This window comes from Brachycentrus maculatus, unplaced genomic scaffold (genome assembly GCF_059751285.1).
Source record: "Brachycentrus maculatus isolate JH-2025_06_01 unplaced genomic scaffold, ASM5975128v1 h1tg000098l, whole genome shotgun sequence".
Taxonomy (NCBI): domain Eukaryota; kingdom Metazoa; phylum Arthropoda; class Insecta; order Trichoptera; family Brachycentridae; genus Brachycentrus; species Brachycentrus maculatus.
Genome location: NW_028280852.1, coordinates 333,322 through 351,430, shown reverse-complemented (window position 1 = coordinate 351,430; position 18,109 = coordinate 333,322). Strand labels below are relative to the sequence as shown.

The 18,109-nt window shown below is 32.9% G+C and overlaps 1 protein-coding gene across 1 annotated transcript; it reads right to left on the bottom strand.

The window, feature by feature from the left end:
• LOC148310374 (uncharacterized) lies at window positions 1-6,074 on the bottom strand. Its single transcript, XM_088258560.1, has 3 exons — window positions 4,931-6,074; window positions 3,584-3,717; window positions 1-1,399 (listed from the first exon to the last, which is right to left on the bottom strand). The coding sequence occupies exons 1-3, from the start codon at window positions 5,809-5,811 to the stop codon at window positions 1,218-1,220; spliced, it is 1,197 nt and encodes a 398-aa protein (XP_088114686.1). The 5' UTR covers window positions 5,812-6,074; the 3' UTR covers window positions 1-1,217.
• Between the last annotated feature and the right edge of the window lie 12,035 nt (window positions 6,075-18,109).

Here is an 18,109-nt window from a genome sequence, read left to right as displayed (position 1 = left end):
TATTCATAAATACTTATCGATCTCCTATTTATTTATATATTAACATTTTTTTTATCAGTACAAAGATAGGTTTGTATTAGAAATCATGCAATATGAAAGTGGCCGTCAACACAGGAGTTTCCCCTATAATACGACTTATATAAATCTAAAACAGAACACAGTTGACAAATGTAATAATAAAAAAATGTCAACTGCGCTGTTTTTTGCTTTATCACATGTTGAAAACATCCTACAACGGACATACCAAATATCTCACTCATATAAAAGCGACTAACTTATTAATCATCACGCAACTTCCCCACAAAAGTAGACAATAAAAAATATATTTAAGAATAGAATGCCAAACCACTCTGTCTTTGCAAACATTCTTTGTCTCTTCCACGTTCATGCATCTCTTCATACATATCCGACGATTATTCCGACTATTAACCTGACCACTGTTACCTACTTGAAATACTTGATCAGGCCAAATTTTCCTTGGTATTCCTTTGCTCTTATTTTCAACTACATTCGTTTTACCATTATTTTCTTATTCACTTGTTCATCATTCCAAACCATCTCAACACACCTATCTTCATTTTATCGATAATTTTTATCTCAGCATTGCATTCATTCTTTAATTCACCATCCAAAATCTATTCTATATCATTTGCCTCACATTCGTCTAAGAGATCGCATTTCGACTGCATTCAGTCTACTTTCATCCTTCTTTCGCCAGCTCCATGCTACACTTCCATACGTTAGAGTTGATACCAGTACCAACCCTAATGTGTTTATTCTTCTCTTCTTCTTCAAACCCTTATCGGCACCCCAATCATGCATAGTGCACTGCATCATATAAACGCAGTGTTATCTTGATCGTTGTTAACACATAAAGGAAAGATGATCAGCCCTCTGCTTCAGGTACCAGTCCAGTGTAATATCGAATAAATATTTGAATGAAAAAATCACTTATATTTATTTGACCAGCCCCTGGGAATCGAACCTGGGACCTCCAGAATGGTAGCCGAGCGTGCTGACCATTACACTACGAAGGCGGATGTGTTTATTACTCATTATATACTGCAAGTTTAGCTTCCACTCTGAGGCTTTTATTTGCTCCAACTCATTTTAGTGCACCATTCACTGTGTTCCTAGCATTCACTCTCCTTCCTATACTTTTATCAATCTTTGAATTAATAAAAGCGACTGTAGTTCAACAAAGCTAGTATCTCAGTTTAAAACTTATAAGGTAATGTCGGCTTTTCATATTTGGTTTCCTGCGGTTTTGGTGGATCCTCACTCCGATTGGATATGAGCAAGTTGAGGAACCGATTGTGCTGAACTGGCGTAAGTTTTATCTCCAAACGATCACAGTTTTGCATTATTTCCAGGCAGCCGCGAAAATCCTGCCGCTTATCTGAAAATAAGAAGTTGAAACGTGGGTACATTCTCCGAAAATGACACAAGAATTTGTTTATTTGGGCAGAAAAATTCGTCAGGATGGATCAAAATAAGATATAGTCAGCCGGATAAAACAAGCAAGAAAATATAATAAAGTCACACGGATTGTGGTCTCACTGCTATGCGGATGACACTCAAATTTATATTTATTGTAAACCGGAGGAAAAATATAAACTTGTTGACTCTATTAATAAGTGCATTGAGAAAATAGGAGAATGGATGGCTGAAAACAGATTGACATTAAACCTGTCCAAAACGGAACATCTCTGGATAGCCACACCTAAACATCTGCAGAGCGAATTGCTTGGCTGAAGTGGAAATGGGGCGGTCACATAGCCAGAATGACCGACGACAGATGGACGAAATGCGTTCTGGTGTGGAGACCGAGGAACCAGAGGCCTCAAGGACGTCCACCGATGAGATGGGTGGACGACATCAGGAAGTTTGCTGGAAGACAGTGGATGGGGACGGCGCAGGATCGGGAGGAGTGGAGGCGGAAGGGGGAGGCCTTTGTCCAGCAATGGACCTCAACGGGCTGATATGATGATGATGAAACATCTGCAATGGGCAAAGTGATCTTACCAGCTCGCAACCAACGCACTAAATTTGGCGAGCGTGCTTTTGCTGTTCCAGGACCGATGGCGTGGAATGCTCTTCCACCAATGGTTAGAAATAGTGAGAGTGAGATGATCTTTGGAAAAAGACTAAAAAGACATTTGTTTGCTAAATCATTTCCACCATAATATTTTCCCCAATTCATTCACAGTGAAGCGCCCTTGAGGTATTCTTTCACAAAAATGGCAAAAGTTATCCAAATTTATCATTATTTATTTAAGAATAGTATCAATATGACATTAAAAAAAAGTTTAAAAAAAAAATTTCATTAAAAAAATAAAACAAGTTTAAAAATTAGAAAAACGTTAATTCAATCTCTAGTCTGCAGCATACTGTTATATGGAAGCGTAATGTGGACTATACATATTGGGCAGGCAGAACGGGGGCAGCTGGAGGCGTTTGAGATGTGGTGCTGCAGGCGCATTTTGGGATTCATTGGTCGGAGCAGGGAACAACGAGGTATTAAGCAGGGCTGGGGAGTCTAGATGCTTACTAAATAAAGTAACACTGTTGTGTTGCAAGCCAAATGGATGGGCCATAATTTAAGACACCCAGGCTTGCTTCTTACGAATGCGGAAGCCATGTGCAAAGGCACTAACTACAGAGGACGACTGCTTAAGCTACACGGTGCAAATTATCTCCAACATGCGATGTAGCGGGTACGGGGAGTTGAAGGGACGAGCGGAGGATAGAGCCGTGTGGAGACTGACCATGAAAGAAGCAAACCAATCATCTCAATTGTAACAAATGAAGAAGAATCTGCTTAAGTTATTAACACAACGGTGTACTCAAATATGCGTTTATTTTTTACATTTTTCCAATCCTTATCCACACCACGATGGTGTATAGGGCACTGCACCACATAAACGCAGTGTTATTTTGATCGTTAACACATGAAAGAAAGGTGATCAGCCCTCCGCTTCAGGTACCAGTCCAGGGTAATATTGAATAAATATTACAGTGAAAATTTTTATTTTATTTATTTGATCCCCCTCCCCCCTGGGAATCGAACCCGGGTACTTCAGAACGGTAGCCGAGCATGCTGACCATTACACTACGGAAGCGGACGAATAATATTTTTTATATACACCTGCAAAAATATGATAGGATAACGTAACAGCAACACACGCAATACTAATCATTGCTTGTGGCAGACAGCATCCTTCTTGACAACTGCTGTCAGTAAGTATTTTCGATTTCATTGTTTTATGATTTTTAATAATTACAACATTTTGAGTGAATCCAATACTTAAAATCTGGGTTTAATCCACATAAAATAAGTTATTTAAATTTTTTTGTTGAAATATTAACAGAGATGAAGAAGAATATGGTAAGTCTGGGTATTTACAGGACTTATGACCTGTTATAGGCTGGCAACCAGCCTTTTTTATAAATATTTTCAATACCTAACAAACAAGCATTATGAAATTAAATGTACTAAAAATGTGCGCTTTCCTTCTTTTCTATTAAATCGGACGGAGCCATACCACAGCCGGATAAGGCTAGTTATAAATAAGTAACTTACGTCTGTAATCAAATAAGATGCCTATTACTGATGTGTATGTCCGCATCAGGTCATACTTTAATATGAGTTGGAGTAGCCTCAAGACAGCATCTTCTTGGTGGTTCCTCAATACGTCAACAGTCATAATAGGTAATCTGAAATCAATAATTGAAAAACGTTAACCCTTTCTGGTCCCAAAAAAAACTTTCCACCAGGTCCACAATAGATTTAGGGGGCTTGTGCACTATCCGGAATTTCACTGTCCGGCAGTACGGTTTAGAAAAATAAAAGCGACTGCGAGAGTTTAGTGTGATCGAATTTAAGCGCAACGTGTTCACGCACCAATCCGAAGAAAGATGGACAAAAGCAAAAGCCAATCTAAGTCAATCATCGTTTTAAAACGCTAACTGAAGTACTGGATGGTAAAATTCCGTGTAGTGCACTTGTGCACCTTAGGGCGCTTGTCTACTACCCGGGATTCCGTGCAATTTTACCGTCCGGCACATCAGTTAGCGTTTTAAAACGACGATTGCCTTGGATTGGCTTGTGCTTTTGTCCATCTTTCTTCGGATCGGAGCTCTTGATCGGTGCGTAAATTCGATTACGCTAAACTGTCATAGTCATTTTCATTTTTCAAACCGGACTGCCGGACGGTAAATTCCCGTGTAGTGGACAAACGCCCTTACAGTATTTCAAGAGAAACTAATTTTTCATTTAAACAAATCAAAAATCAATTTGTAGTAAAACCGAGATTAATTTTTGAAATGTACATAGTAATGGCTCTATTATCTTTTATTTTAAAATTATTTTATAATTTTTAATAGTAGTAGCCCGAAAATCACCAACTCAATTCATCAACAATTCTTGGACAACAGACGGGATAACTTAACCTTTTCGGGAGTATGGACGTAAATGAACGTCGGTGCGAATTTTCCTAGAAGGATTATCGACGTTAGTGCATTTCGAAGTCCGTCTGTCGGTTAGTATGATGTAACTTGTATAGCAATTACATCTATATGTAATTTTGTCATAAAATAAAATCTGGAGATGGTGAGTTTTATTATTTCTACATACTTTTTATCTTCATAATACATAGATTTTGCGAAAAATAAACATGTAAAAAGAACCCACTCCCGAAAGAAAGAAGATCAATTATTGTACTCCCGTAAAGGTAAATAATACTTATGATAAAAAAATGTTGAATGATATTCAACATAGGACCTACGAGGAAAAAATAGATGTCAAATGAGATTCAACATTGGATCGGTAAGGGTTAATACATAAGAAGAAAAAACCTGGATGAATAAAACAAATGAATATTGAAAGCAAAGTAAAAATACATAAGACTGATAAAAAAAACAAACTCACTTGTCTACTAAAACATTCCTCAAAGGTATACAAGCCTTAAAAAGTGAGTTGGCAAGTTGTTGGTCTCCAAACCACTCGCTCAACCAACAACACTCCCAGAAGACAATCATCGGGTACCAATCATTCCAATGCGATCCAAAATACAAGGTATATTTCTTCAAAATAACAACAGATGCCTCCGATCTATTGCACACCGTATCATAGATCAAATACTGCAACATCTTCCTAATTGTAGGTCTCAAATCAGTATGGTTTTCATACACATTTAAAAATATATCCAAAGCCTTCTCTACATTCCCTTTCATCCACAGAGCTTTGGCGAAATAATGATTAAAATCGGCGTTCGCTAATGTCAGTTTGGGATGGTGTATTTTATAAAAACTTTGCAGCGAATTTACCATTTTAACGTTTCCATTAGAAGAATATACTGACAATACTTCCAAGATGATTCCAATCGATGGACACTGCTCATTTTGTAAGCATTGGGTGATCAAATATTCAACATCGTAAAAGGCGTCAGAATCCAAAGCGCTCGATATAAGAGAGTCAATTTGCCGCTCAGACAAATTACTTATGTTTATTTTAAGTTTGTCGACTTCAGCAATATTCTTCATTTTAGCTTTGAAGTCTACTTTCCATGGATATGAGTAAAACAGGACCTCATTTTCATCTGTTTGTTTTCGCTGAATTTGGCTCCATTTTTTCGTTTTATCCTTAACCAACTGTATGGTAAAATCGTCAATAACGTCGACGCTAGTAAGTTTGGTGTTACTAGTGTGAAAACGATACAAACTATCGTAGAAACGCGTAAAGTTATGCAACTTGTAATTTCGAAATATTGAGGTTAGGATGCATATATTTCGAGCGGTGAGAGTGCCCATAGTTGTAAAATTCGCAAGAAAATAAAACTAAATGAGTTTTTCACCAACAGTACACATTTTTATAATAACCTAAAAAACCGATGTATTTTAAAAACACAAAACTAGGTCGGAACGACACGAAATCGCATTTTATTATCAATACAAGTTTACAAGTTGACATTTGACAGTTCGTCCATTTCTTGCCCTCTGTTGGAAATATAGTGTACTACAATCTAGCACTATATTTAATAGTATCCATTTTCTTTTGAGATTGTGATTAAAACGGATAGATGCCAGTATATTTAATGTTAATTTTATTTTGTCTCAAAAAGTAGATAGGTACCTACCCTATTCTAATAGTTCGTAATCCGTCTATAAATATTGAGTCATTGGATCTCAATTTTGATTGAATCTCGTTCACGAACGCCGACCATTTTCAATGACTTACTGATTCATATATTCATCGATTTACTGATTACCTGATTAATTGATTTAGGAAAAGAAGATATGACTTAGAAAATTGTGCTAAAAAACTATTTTGACGCCTTTTAAAATCAGTTCCTGGTTATCCCATGCAGAGCACCTGACGTTGCTGCCACCTGTATAAATATATTGTGACGGTTCCTCAAAAATAAATCTCGCCCTCCAGTCCGGGATATCAAACAATTATGGTTACTAAGCGGGAAATATAACTGTAATAATTAGATTGAAAAAAAATAATGTGAAATCTTGGGTAACGTAATTTTGGTTCATAATATAAACATGCGCGTCTCCTAGTAATTTGATCCAATGAATCGGCGATAAAATGATAAAAAGGAAAATAGAAAAATGTAAATATGCATGTGGTATTTCTTCACTTATTGCACATCTCATTAATCTAAGAAGGATTTTTGAGTATTTATTTCAAACAACTTAATATAAGCGAAAACTCAAGCTTACATTTTATATTAACATTTTAAACCTTGAGCGAAAATAAATAATGTCTGGTTTACTTTATTAATGAAAATATATAAAATTTATTATTTGACGGAATAAAATAAATTTTCTAAAAAAGACAGAATGCGACGGAATCTTAACCATAGAGAAAAACATGACAAGACCGTTATAGTACCTACCCATCTGGTCAGAGTACCTACTCACCTCGCCCTAGTAGGTACCTACCCACGAGTACCTAATAAAGTGCCTTGTGTTTGATATAAAGACGTAATTCACTAGACATATCCCGCACAATTAATCAATGTCCCTCGACAATGACTATTAATAATTGATGATTCCTTTGCATCCTTTGACGAGCCTTCTGGCGTCTCAGTACAATACGGCGACTCTTCTTTTCAGCGATTTCATCATTCGCGGTTTCGCTTATCCGCGTTGGAGGAATTATAAAGTTAATTATTTACATACAATAAAAAAATTATACTTATGTCATTCGAATCCTTGAATTATTGAAAAAAAAGATAACCTTTTGAAAGTGGCACTTATAGTTTATGAACGCTCGAGAAGGCATAAAAAACGCAAATAAACAAAACCACAAAAAATAATAATATCTCAACACAGATGAAAAAGATATTGAAAAAAAAGTGAATAAATAAATGTATAATTTAGCGCCATTTATTTGTAATATTGTAGCTTCATTTTCATGAAATACTACCCCATGGACGCTGCACTGTGATATGCACATATAATATGATATTTATATTTTTATTTTTAGACAAAACAATAATAAATCGAAGGTTTACATTCATTTGGGTCCATTAGAGTCATCGGACGCACTTTCATAACATATTTAACAGCAACAATAGTTCATATTTTTAGTAATTATTTTGAAATACAATATTTAATTAGAAAAACATTTAATTCACTGAGAATATTGTACAAAATTTTTTTGTAAAGTAAATAAATATATATTTATATATTTTATGAATTGGAGTACCTTGTTGTCAAAACTTGAGTTAGTACATTACTAAAATTTGTACTGTGTTTATATTGAAAGTGATTTTTTTACACATTATTTTTTTCATGTTTTATGGTTGAAAATTCTATATTCCTATCTCAATACACTTCCTCACTAAATTTAAGTTATGTACTGACATTTATTAGTAGAACTACATTTAATACAATAAAACAAAAACTATACAGGTTTTTTTTAATAAGTGTGAAGAAGAAGAATAAGTTTACATCTCGTCACCCAACGCAGTGCTCTATGCACAAATGGGTGGTCAAAAATTTTTGATGAAAACTAAAATAATTTCTCAGCTGTTAATCTTTAAACTGAATTTCATTATTTTAATATATCTTTTTTTTAAATTACCTGACGTCCAAGTGACTCTGAAATCTAGCTACGGCTTATACAACACCGCTTATCATGACCCTACTCAGGCTTAAACAAAGTTTCATAGCCTATGCCTACTCGTCAGTGGATTTACTCTTTATGTTTAAAGTTACTATAATTTCATGTAATTCAGGAGGGAAAATTCTAGGCAAAAACATTCGCATATTTTAATATATCAATGCCTTCCAGTCTCATTATACGCGGTTTCGTTATCCGCTGTTAAAGCTGAATGCGACATTTACGAATAACGATGGATGTCCGTAATAACGTCCTTAGCTATCCAGGATATTTTTCTTCATTCTTTTTAAACTGGCTGCAGTCACCTTCAATTGTACTTTGACGTATTCTCGTTTCTATCCGTAAATATTTCGCTTTTTATTTTATTTTTCCCGATGCGTCAAACGCAGGACGTTGAAAAAGAATATCCATTTCTTAATATAATAGAATTATCGGGATGTTCTGGTCCTTGTGTGCTCATACAATGAGCTTTTTAGAGTTATTGTATCGATTTTACTGGGGTGACCATTCGCTACCCTACCTTTGAGAACAAAGAAACAGTTTTTACAACTGATTTTGAGTTTCAAATTAAATATTTTATAAAGTATGCTCTTATATGTTGGAATATGAAAGCAAAGCATACATAATTTCAGTAAGCTTAATATTTATACATGTAAATATTATATTTACATAAGCTTGCATATATAATATTTTGTAGAGGTCTACTTTGTGAGGCATTCCTATAAAAATAATTAAAATAAGTATGCTAAAACATAAAAATAAATAATATCTACAAAAAACAACTCAAAAATAATAACTAACCATTGCGCCGCTTCCCTGCAAGGGGTAGGGAGAGAGAATAGAATGTCACATCAATCTGTCTCAGCAAAGAATCTGCATCTAATCACATTTATGCATCTCTTCATACATACCTGCGGATTATTCCGACTCCTGATGTGACTACTCCCAAGTATTTGTATTACTTTATCACGCCAAGTCTTCTTTGGTCCTCCTCTGCTTCTTTTGCTAACTACATTCGCCTCATTAATTTGTTTCACAGCTTTTTTCACTCATTCGATTCCCAACACATGCCCAAACCATCTCAATACACCTTTCTTTATTTGATCAACAATGCACATCTCAGTCTTGCATTCTTTCCTTATATCATATAGGTATTCAATAACGCTAGTGTGTTAATTTATAGGATTGATTTAAATATGATTTTAATCAAATATGGTGCAAGCTAGAACACCAAATGCTAATCCATCTTCAAGTGAAACGGAAGCCTTCTTCTAAGGAGTTTAACGTGGTTTCCCCTCAGCAATGAGCGAATGCTGATAAGTTCCTGATTGGCCCACACTATATTATCCCTCTTGTTCCCAACACATATTAAAATAAAACACGTTTTTTAGTTGGAAGATACAATGATCCACTTGTAGATCTATAAACCATGTACATTATTATTCTTCTTCTTCTTCAAACCCTTATCCGCACCCAATGGTGCATAGGGCATTGCATCGTAGCGACGCAGTGTTATCTTGATCGTTAATTGTATGAAGGCAACGTGATCAGCCCTTTGCTTCTTGTACCAGTCCAGGGTGATATTAAATAAACATGACAATGAAAATCCAGCAATGTTTATTTTAACCCTCCTGGGAATCGAGCCCGGGACCTCCAGCGTGGTAGCCAAACGCGCTGACCACTACGCTATATAATTAGCAAGGTAAATATAAATTCAACTCCCATTAAAAAAAACAGATATGGTGTTATAAATACACAATGGTCACCCGAGTTTGACCAAATAACCCACGTGCTGAGCAACAATTCGGGCACAATGTAATCCAAATAACGCAACAATTAAACGTTTATTCAGACGAAGTAGAAACCTTTTTTCTTCCTTCAACCCTTTGATATCCTTTTACTTTCAATGTTACTTGAATGCACCACTGTCTTCTTTATGCAGAGGTTCTTAACTGTTGGTTTGTGTGATAAATTACTAAGTTTTTTTTTTTACTTTTCTCTCTAAAGGTGGAGCATTTCGTCGTAACGTAACGTCGCAACGTCGCTCACGAGCGCTCCGACTATGGATGGAGCGCTCGGCTCGCTGTACTGACTATACGAATGCTTGCATCGTAACGTGTTATGTTACGACGAAATGCTTCGGTCAGTCCCCACCATAAGATATTGTACGCATTTATCGTACTTACATACTTAATATTTAATATATTACTAAATCTGCACTTAAAATTAAAAAAAAACATGTACACAAACAATTTTGATAAAATATTTAACGTAGAATGCAATATATTTATTTATTCTGAAGTTACATATATCCTTTTATGAATAAAAAAACATATTTTCAGGCATCTCCTAGTATGTAAAATAATTCTAAACATACATTTGACGAAGGTCTCTGCTAACATATAAAAAAAAACTTATACCAATTTACCATAGATGGTCTCGATAACTCACGCGTGAAAGATAGCGTCAATTAAAGGATAAAAGCAACTGTTGAATTTAAGAAGTGTGGTGTGAAGCAAACTACGAAAATTTCGGAAAGTGTATATATGCTTCAATTGACACACTATTTCACATGCAAGTTCACGGCACCATATATGGTTGAGTTGAGTAAGTTTTACGATTGGCATGGAATTAATTTAATTAGGGTCGAATGGTGAATGTTACATGTATGAAGTGATCACTTAAACCTACCAGATTTCCATATTTTTCTGTATGTATGTTGAGATATAAATAAAAATATCTCCTAGCGGATAAACCAAGATAAGTGCACAACGATTTGGACACACTAAAAATACTGTGATATGATATATTTGACATACAATGTTATTTTAGGCATATTTTTTTCAGTAATAATATATCTAAAAAAATCTAGTTTTATTATTCTTATAAATAATATTACACTTTATATTTAACTTACATTTTTTAATGTTTCCAACCCCTGACGATGACTAGCGTACTCGATATGTATAATATACCTCGTGTAAGACCTCCTCGATAACACACAAAAAGGATAATACATAGGTAGGTACCATGTTCCTATATTGTCATTATCATGTGGTCACAGGATCTCCTTACACCAATATATATATGTGGCATTGCATTCCTGATTCACGTAGGTTCCGATACAATACATCCGAGGGTAGCGAAGTCAAGTATATACGATATATATATATATATATATATATATATATATATATATATATATATATATATATATATATATATATATATATATATATATATATAAATATAATAGCCTATTCTTACTTGTGAGTGGGTTTTCTCTTTATGTTTGAATATACTTTAATTTCATGTAATTCATGAGTGATAATTGTACCGATTCCCACTTCTCCATACACTTCACTGCATTGCTCCATATACTTCACAAATTGATTTATTCGTTTTGATCGCATTCCAGCCTTGATCGAAAAATAATACCATACAATGCCGAATATGTTGTTCGGTTGCTTCTGGTTTGCTCATTTTATCCGTTACGATTAAAAAAATAATATAACCATAAGGAAGCCGAGGAAAAATGCTATAGAATGGAACACTTATAAAGATGTTTACTCCACCGTGTTCAGGTGCAGATTGATCCCAAACAAGGCATGAAAATAATTTATTACTTTTGGGTACCCCTAATAACAAATAATATTGGGCAGTTTATGTAGCGCTGTGTTGGTAAAAAAATAACCTCAAGAGTGCTTTTCCATATACATTTAAGAGAATTTTCACACTAAGGACGAGACGTAAATAATTATTTTTCAGATCAACGTCCATAGTTTATACCAGTGGTCTCCAAATTCAATAAAAATGTGAGCTATTTTCAGAAATTGAACTGGAAATTGTCTGGTGAGCTACCTATACAAATTCCCTCTGTATAGTTTTACTGGCCAAATCACACACTGGCGATATTTATTTGTTCGTCTGTGGTTATCTTCGACAGTATTTGCGGAGAAACAAATTGTTTCTCAAGAACTACAAATCAATAATGAAAATAATCTAAACTAACATTAAAATTAACATAAACAATAAAATAACACTCATCTACTGATTTTTGTTATATCCGGATTAAAAATTTATAAAACAAATGTCGTGTAAACGACACACGACAATATAATCCACGTTAAATATTTAAATATTTGGATATGAACAGGTTTTAGAAAATCAAACAGTTTTTTACGATATTGAATGTGACTTTTGTTGTACTGAATATTATTGATGAATTACAGTAAATCTCGTATATATCAACAGGATTTTTCTTTAGTGTCCAAGAGATATTTAACACGTTATATCTTTGTCAGTTTTGTTTTTATTATTATTTAAAAAAGAGAAATATTTGTGTTTTTATTATTTTCACAAATATTTCAATTTCATACTATTTCTGTGAGCCTAAGCGGATCATTATTAGAAATAGGTATAAAACTGTGGTAGAGTGGGTTCGAACCGAGAAACTCTGACATAAGAGTCCGCGACACCAACCACGGGACCACAACCCGACACGTTTAAATGTTGATCTATCACATTATGTAACATACATGTTTGTTACACATAAACACGATCCCAGATCACTCAATTGTTTCCATAATTTTATTATAAATGATTGTTGGTATGTGAACATCACTCGGAGATACGTGTGCTTGGATTTTTGGTAACAATGGAATTCATATTCTCAATATACAGTAAAACCTCGATATAACGGACCTCTATTTAACGAACTTCGGATATTACGGAAAAATAATCCGGTCAAATGTAAAAAAAGAAAAAAAGAAGGACGTCGAAAAGATACATGGTTAAATTCAAGTGTCGCCGCATGTAAACAATTTTTAACGGCCATGAAGTTATTAGTGGTAAGATCACATCTCAACGATCTAATAATTATTTATTGACTATTCGTCACATAAAAAAAATCAACTTTATTATACGCATTTTCGTAATTTTAGATAGTTGATTATAACAACAACAAAACAGTAACAGTAAACTTCAAAAGTGCGAGCAAAATATGATTGCTTTTTCAAAGCAGGATTACTGAAAGCAAAGCGCGTCGATATCAAACAGTAACGTCATTTCATGACGAGTGTCCGAAGACAAAAAATGGAATTTTGTATGCGTTTTGTATTGTGTTCGTAATTTGATTTTTTTTAAATTACGGACTTTCGGCTTTGGCAGACACGCACGCTCCAAAATTAGTCCGTTATATTGAGATTTTACTGTACATATATTTCAACCATTTTTGTCATTACTGTATGTACTAAATATTTTAATATAACTGTTATTATTACTGTTATGAGTATTTAATAATTTAAGCACATTTCAATGTTATTTACCATATAGCTATAATTAAACAATTTATTAAGCTGTTTGTTAATTAAGCTTTGAGCGTTTATTAAACTCAATAAAGAACACATTCAAGTAGGTAATGTTTATGTATTTATATAATCATCATTATGTGATTTGGGTCAATAAAATGTTAAAAAACGTCTAATAACGTTTTTTTTCAATTTTTCATCGCATTATAGATAAAGAAGAATATGGAGGTCTGGGTGTTTACAGGGCTTGTTACCTGTCATAGACTGGTAAAATTTAGTATTCTACCTTTTTAATTTATGTATTAATTTTAAATCAAACACAGATTTTTGAGTCTATTAAGTTGTATTTTATTAACAAAAAACACATAAAAAATTATATTGTGACAATTGTTTCGCCTTGTTAGGGCATTATCAAACGAATGACATTCGTAGAATAACTTGGTAGACTCAAAAAATCTGTGTTTGATTTAAAATTAATACATAAATTAAAATGGAGTTCTACAAATTAAACGCCAAGTCAATAAATAAAAATAGTATTCTACCCATAACAACCACACAACTTAAATTTTTGAACTAATACATATCATAAATCTCATTGCACATCATGTTTGAGTTCCTGGCACATCTATGGTTGGTGTGAGAAAAAAATTATTTAAAAGATTATTTTATTTAGATGTATGCAAGATCCTAACCGGATTATATAACATACTGGAGACGCCTGAAAAAATGATTTTCAATTTTTCTGCAGCTTATAATTTGACCAGTTATTTTATTCATAACATTTCGGTGTGCCCAAATTCTTGGTTACAAATCTGGGTTTCTCCATTTAGAAAATTATTTTTGAAAAGACATCTCAACAAAGATGGTGAATTCTGATATTTACAGGGCTTATGACCTTATGAAATTTGAGTGGTGTGGTTGTCAATCGTGGGTAGTATGGTAAATGTTAGAAGTAGGTAATCACTTATCCAGCCTATGACAGGTCGAAAACCCTGTAAATGTTTAGATATCCATATTCTTTATCATCTATGCTGAGTTATCAAAATTTAACTGGAGAAACTAAGATTTGAGAAAAAGTATTTTGACACCCAAAAATGTTGTGAATAAAATTACTGGTCAAATAATAAGCTGCATAATGGTTGAAAAAGATTTTTCAAGCGTCTCCCATCATGTAACTATGTATCTAACAGTTCGCTCACTCCTTTCAACAACGTCATGTATCAAAAATCGTCGATTTTCAGTTATGCATGTTTTTTGGAATGCCCAGAAAACATACTAAATATCGGCAAAAGCGGCATATTTTTAACTTAATATTTACCCGCTACAGGGCAGAAAGTGTTATTTTTGCATTTTGAAGAAAATGTTTTGTTTAATTTTTTTTTTAAATTTATTAAATATTTTTCAAACTGAGAAAAAACATTCAGGTTTCACCTAAAAATATCTGTTGCACAGTAAAAAGTTTAATAAGTAGCTTGATATTCATTTTCAAAACATTTAAAAATATTTTTAAACTTTAAAAACGATATCCTGAAAAATCAAGTTTTTTTATATATGACGTTGTTGAAAGGAGTGAGCAATCGTGAACTTTGTAATGTTTTCTATGCGAATTGTCTCAAATGCACACATATTTTTTTATTATTAATATTGTAGTTACGTCCACTTATGGCTTGTAGTTACGCACAATTTACTTTATACAGTTTATTCTATTTTTTGCTGAATCATAGTTGTGCATCATTAAGACATCTCCGCAAAGGGTTACACTTTACACAATAATTAAACAATTAAAATACTCAACAACTACTAAACAAGTCTTTTATGTTGATATTGCCGCGTCAGTGTTCTCAACAACTTTACCATACTCCACACATTGACACAAATAACTTTTTGTTCAAAATAACTCCACCGGTATTTCGATGTATGGAGGACCCCATACAGGAACTCAGGCGTCGAATTAAAAATTAATTTCACTTTATTTTTGAGCATTGCGAAAAAAAGTTTACAGTATTATGTAAGAAAGTAATTATCGCTGTTTAGAGTGTAAATTAATGTACAACGTTACTAGTTTAGTACAATGTACTGGTACTGAGTATGTACTTGATTAATTGTAATTTTCTTTTCTAAAACTTTTGTATCGCAAAAATAAGTTTTTCATCGAAATAAATAGGTATGAATAGGTTTTGAATAGAAAAGGGTTTATATGTATGTTAGGGTAAGGAGTAAAAAAATATTTATCAGATCTACAAACATTTAAAGTCAAGTACGTTGAACTCAAATACGAATGAATTTGTCAAAAAATAATATGAGTTTTCTTGCTTATTTGCGTGCCGAAGAACTATAAGTTATCTATCTATCTATTCTATTCTAGCCTATCTACATCTTTCAATAATAAAATATTTTTAAGCGTATATTATAAAAAAAACAATAAAATTCTATAAAAAATTCGGGCGTGAAAAGGACGTTCGGCTCCTAGCGTTGCCGAACGTCGAACTCAATTTTGTGATTGCGAGTATGGCCTTAACATCAATACTCCTTGTGTTCATTTACGTCCAAACTCCGTAAAAGGTTAAGAATTACTAAACTAAGGAAATCAAATTACGTCATAGGGTAAAAAATATATATTTTGTACATTAAAAGCATTGTTAACTTTGCGGTATGGTAATATAACACACTCTTTATCATTCATCGTTTACATTGTGTAATTCCACTGTAATTAAAGTGGTATTACATAAAGTGAACGATGATAAGGAGAGAGGTAAAATAAATGTTTGTGTAGTGAGTTCGAACACGGGGTCCATTCACGCGTAGGTTTATACGTTTATACCTACATTGTACCTAGTGTAACATACCATACGTTATCTGTTAATGTGTTTATTAATGGGAAAGGGTGAATAATTGAGCGATTTAATCACTCATTCTTGGAAGTTTGCCGGAACAAAATCAACCGAATTCTCTATCAACTTAACACGTACACAACATTACTTCACTCTCCTTAACTACATGAACGGTTTGTTAATTTATGAGAGGTACTGAAACTCGACGCATGTATATATATATATATATATATATATATATATATATATATATATATTTATATATATATAAAAATATATATATATATATATATATATATATATATATATATATATATACATATATATATATATATATATATATATATATATATATATATATATATATATATATATATATATATATAAATATGTATATATATATATATATATATATATATATATATATATATATATATACATATATATATATATATATATATATATATATATATATATATATATATATATATATATATATATATATATATATATACATACATGCATCACATATGTTGATCGTTACTTACATGAACGCAAGGTAATCAGAGTAAAATCACTCAAACATATTTTTTCACCCCTCCCGATATCGAACCCGGGACCTAAACATTACACCACGGAGGCGTTTATCTTGTATTAAATGGTATCTTTAAATAAATATATAACAGTTTATTTGTTTAAAATCCTCTACATTTTTAACCGATTGCTTTGAAATTTTGTCACAATGGCAGCGCCATCTGGTGAATGCTACTGCAAAACTCCCAATACTTAACATTGGTCATGGCGGACAGCGTGCTTTTTGACAGCTGCTGTCTCCTAACATTTTTTATGTTATCCATTGCATTGTTATTTCATAGATTTTTAAATATTTTTCATGCTCCAGAAGCACTGTGCTTCCAAATTTTTTTCTTTTTCACTAAACCAGACTTAGCCACAGCTGGATACAGCTCGTTAAAATTATATATGTATATGTCGATCACCTTGTTTCCTTTGATCCTTTCGTAGTAAGGCAATAATTAACCCTATCTTGATATACACGACTGTTAACCCTTTGACGCTTAATTCGTTTTAACTGGTCTTTTTTTCATACGAGCAAAATCCACGGAGAATAAATGTATATTAAATATAAAACAATAGACATTGACTGTACGTCCCTCTCCAAGCAGTAGTTGGAAATAGAGAGTGTAAATGATCCTTTAAAAAAAATGCATTTGCTAGCTTATGCATTTTCACTATCTCCTTTTCCACAATTCAATTACCGAAAAAATAAGTTTTTCTTCGAAATAAATATATGGTTTTAAAAAGAAAAGACACATGTTTTTTTATTTATTTATTTATTTCATAGATACATACATTTTTTTGTATAACTGCTCTTTAGGCATGGCCTGTGTTGAGCCGAAATAATTACATTAAAACACTTTATTTATTTATTTGTTTTTTAATTATTAGATTATATACATTACATACAATAGTTACAAACACAATTAACATGATAAAGGTTTTACAATAAAATAATTACACCTGGACTTTAATTAAATCACTTTCTACCTTGTCCCTTCCAACGAGAAGAAACCATCGGCAGACACTGTTCTTAAAGACATTATTGAAAGGTAAGTTAAAAATATTTATAAAACAGTTTTTCTAAAAAAGTAACAACGTTCTAAAAAAGTCAAATTCCAATATATATTCTTAAAAAAAAAACCTACGCGAAAACGTGTCCGACTTCTAGCGTGGTCATCCGCGTTATGAATTTCAACGTTCGAGATCTCAGCCTTTAAAATGTTGCATTTCCCTCTAAGATTTTGGTCCCATAG

What these genes read in the sequence shown, in the direction of transcription:
- LOC148310374 (XM_088258560.1), bottom strand. Translation starts at nt 5,811, where the DNA reads ATGGGCACTCTCACCGCTCGAAATATATGCATCCTAACCTCAATATTT. An exon ending in AGGAATGTTTTAGTAGACAA is followed by an intron (nt 3,718 to 4,930) that starts GTGAGTTTGTTT and finishes TATTGATTTCAG; the next exon opens with ATTACCTATTATGACTGTTG. An exon ending in CATCTTATTTGATTACAGAC is followed by an intron (nt 1,400 to 3,583) that starts GTAAGTTACTTA and finishes TCTTATTTTCAG; the next exon opens with ATAAGCGGCAGGATTTTCGC.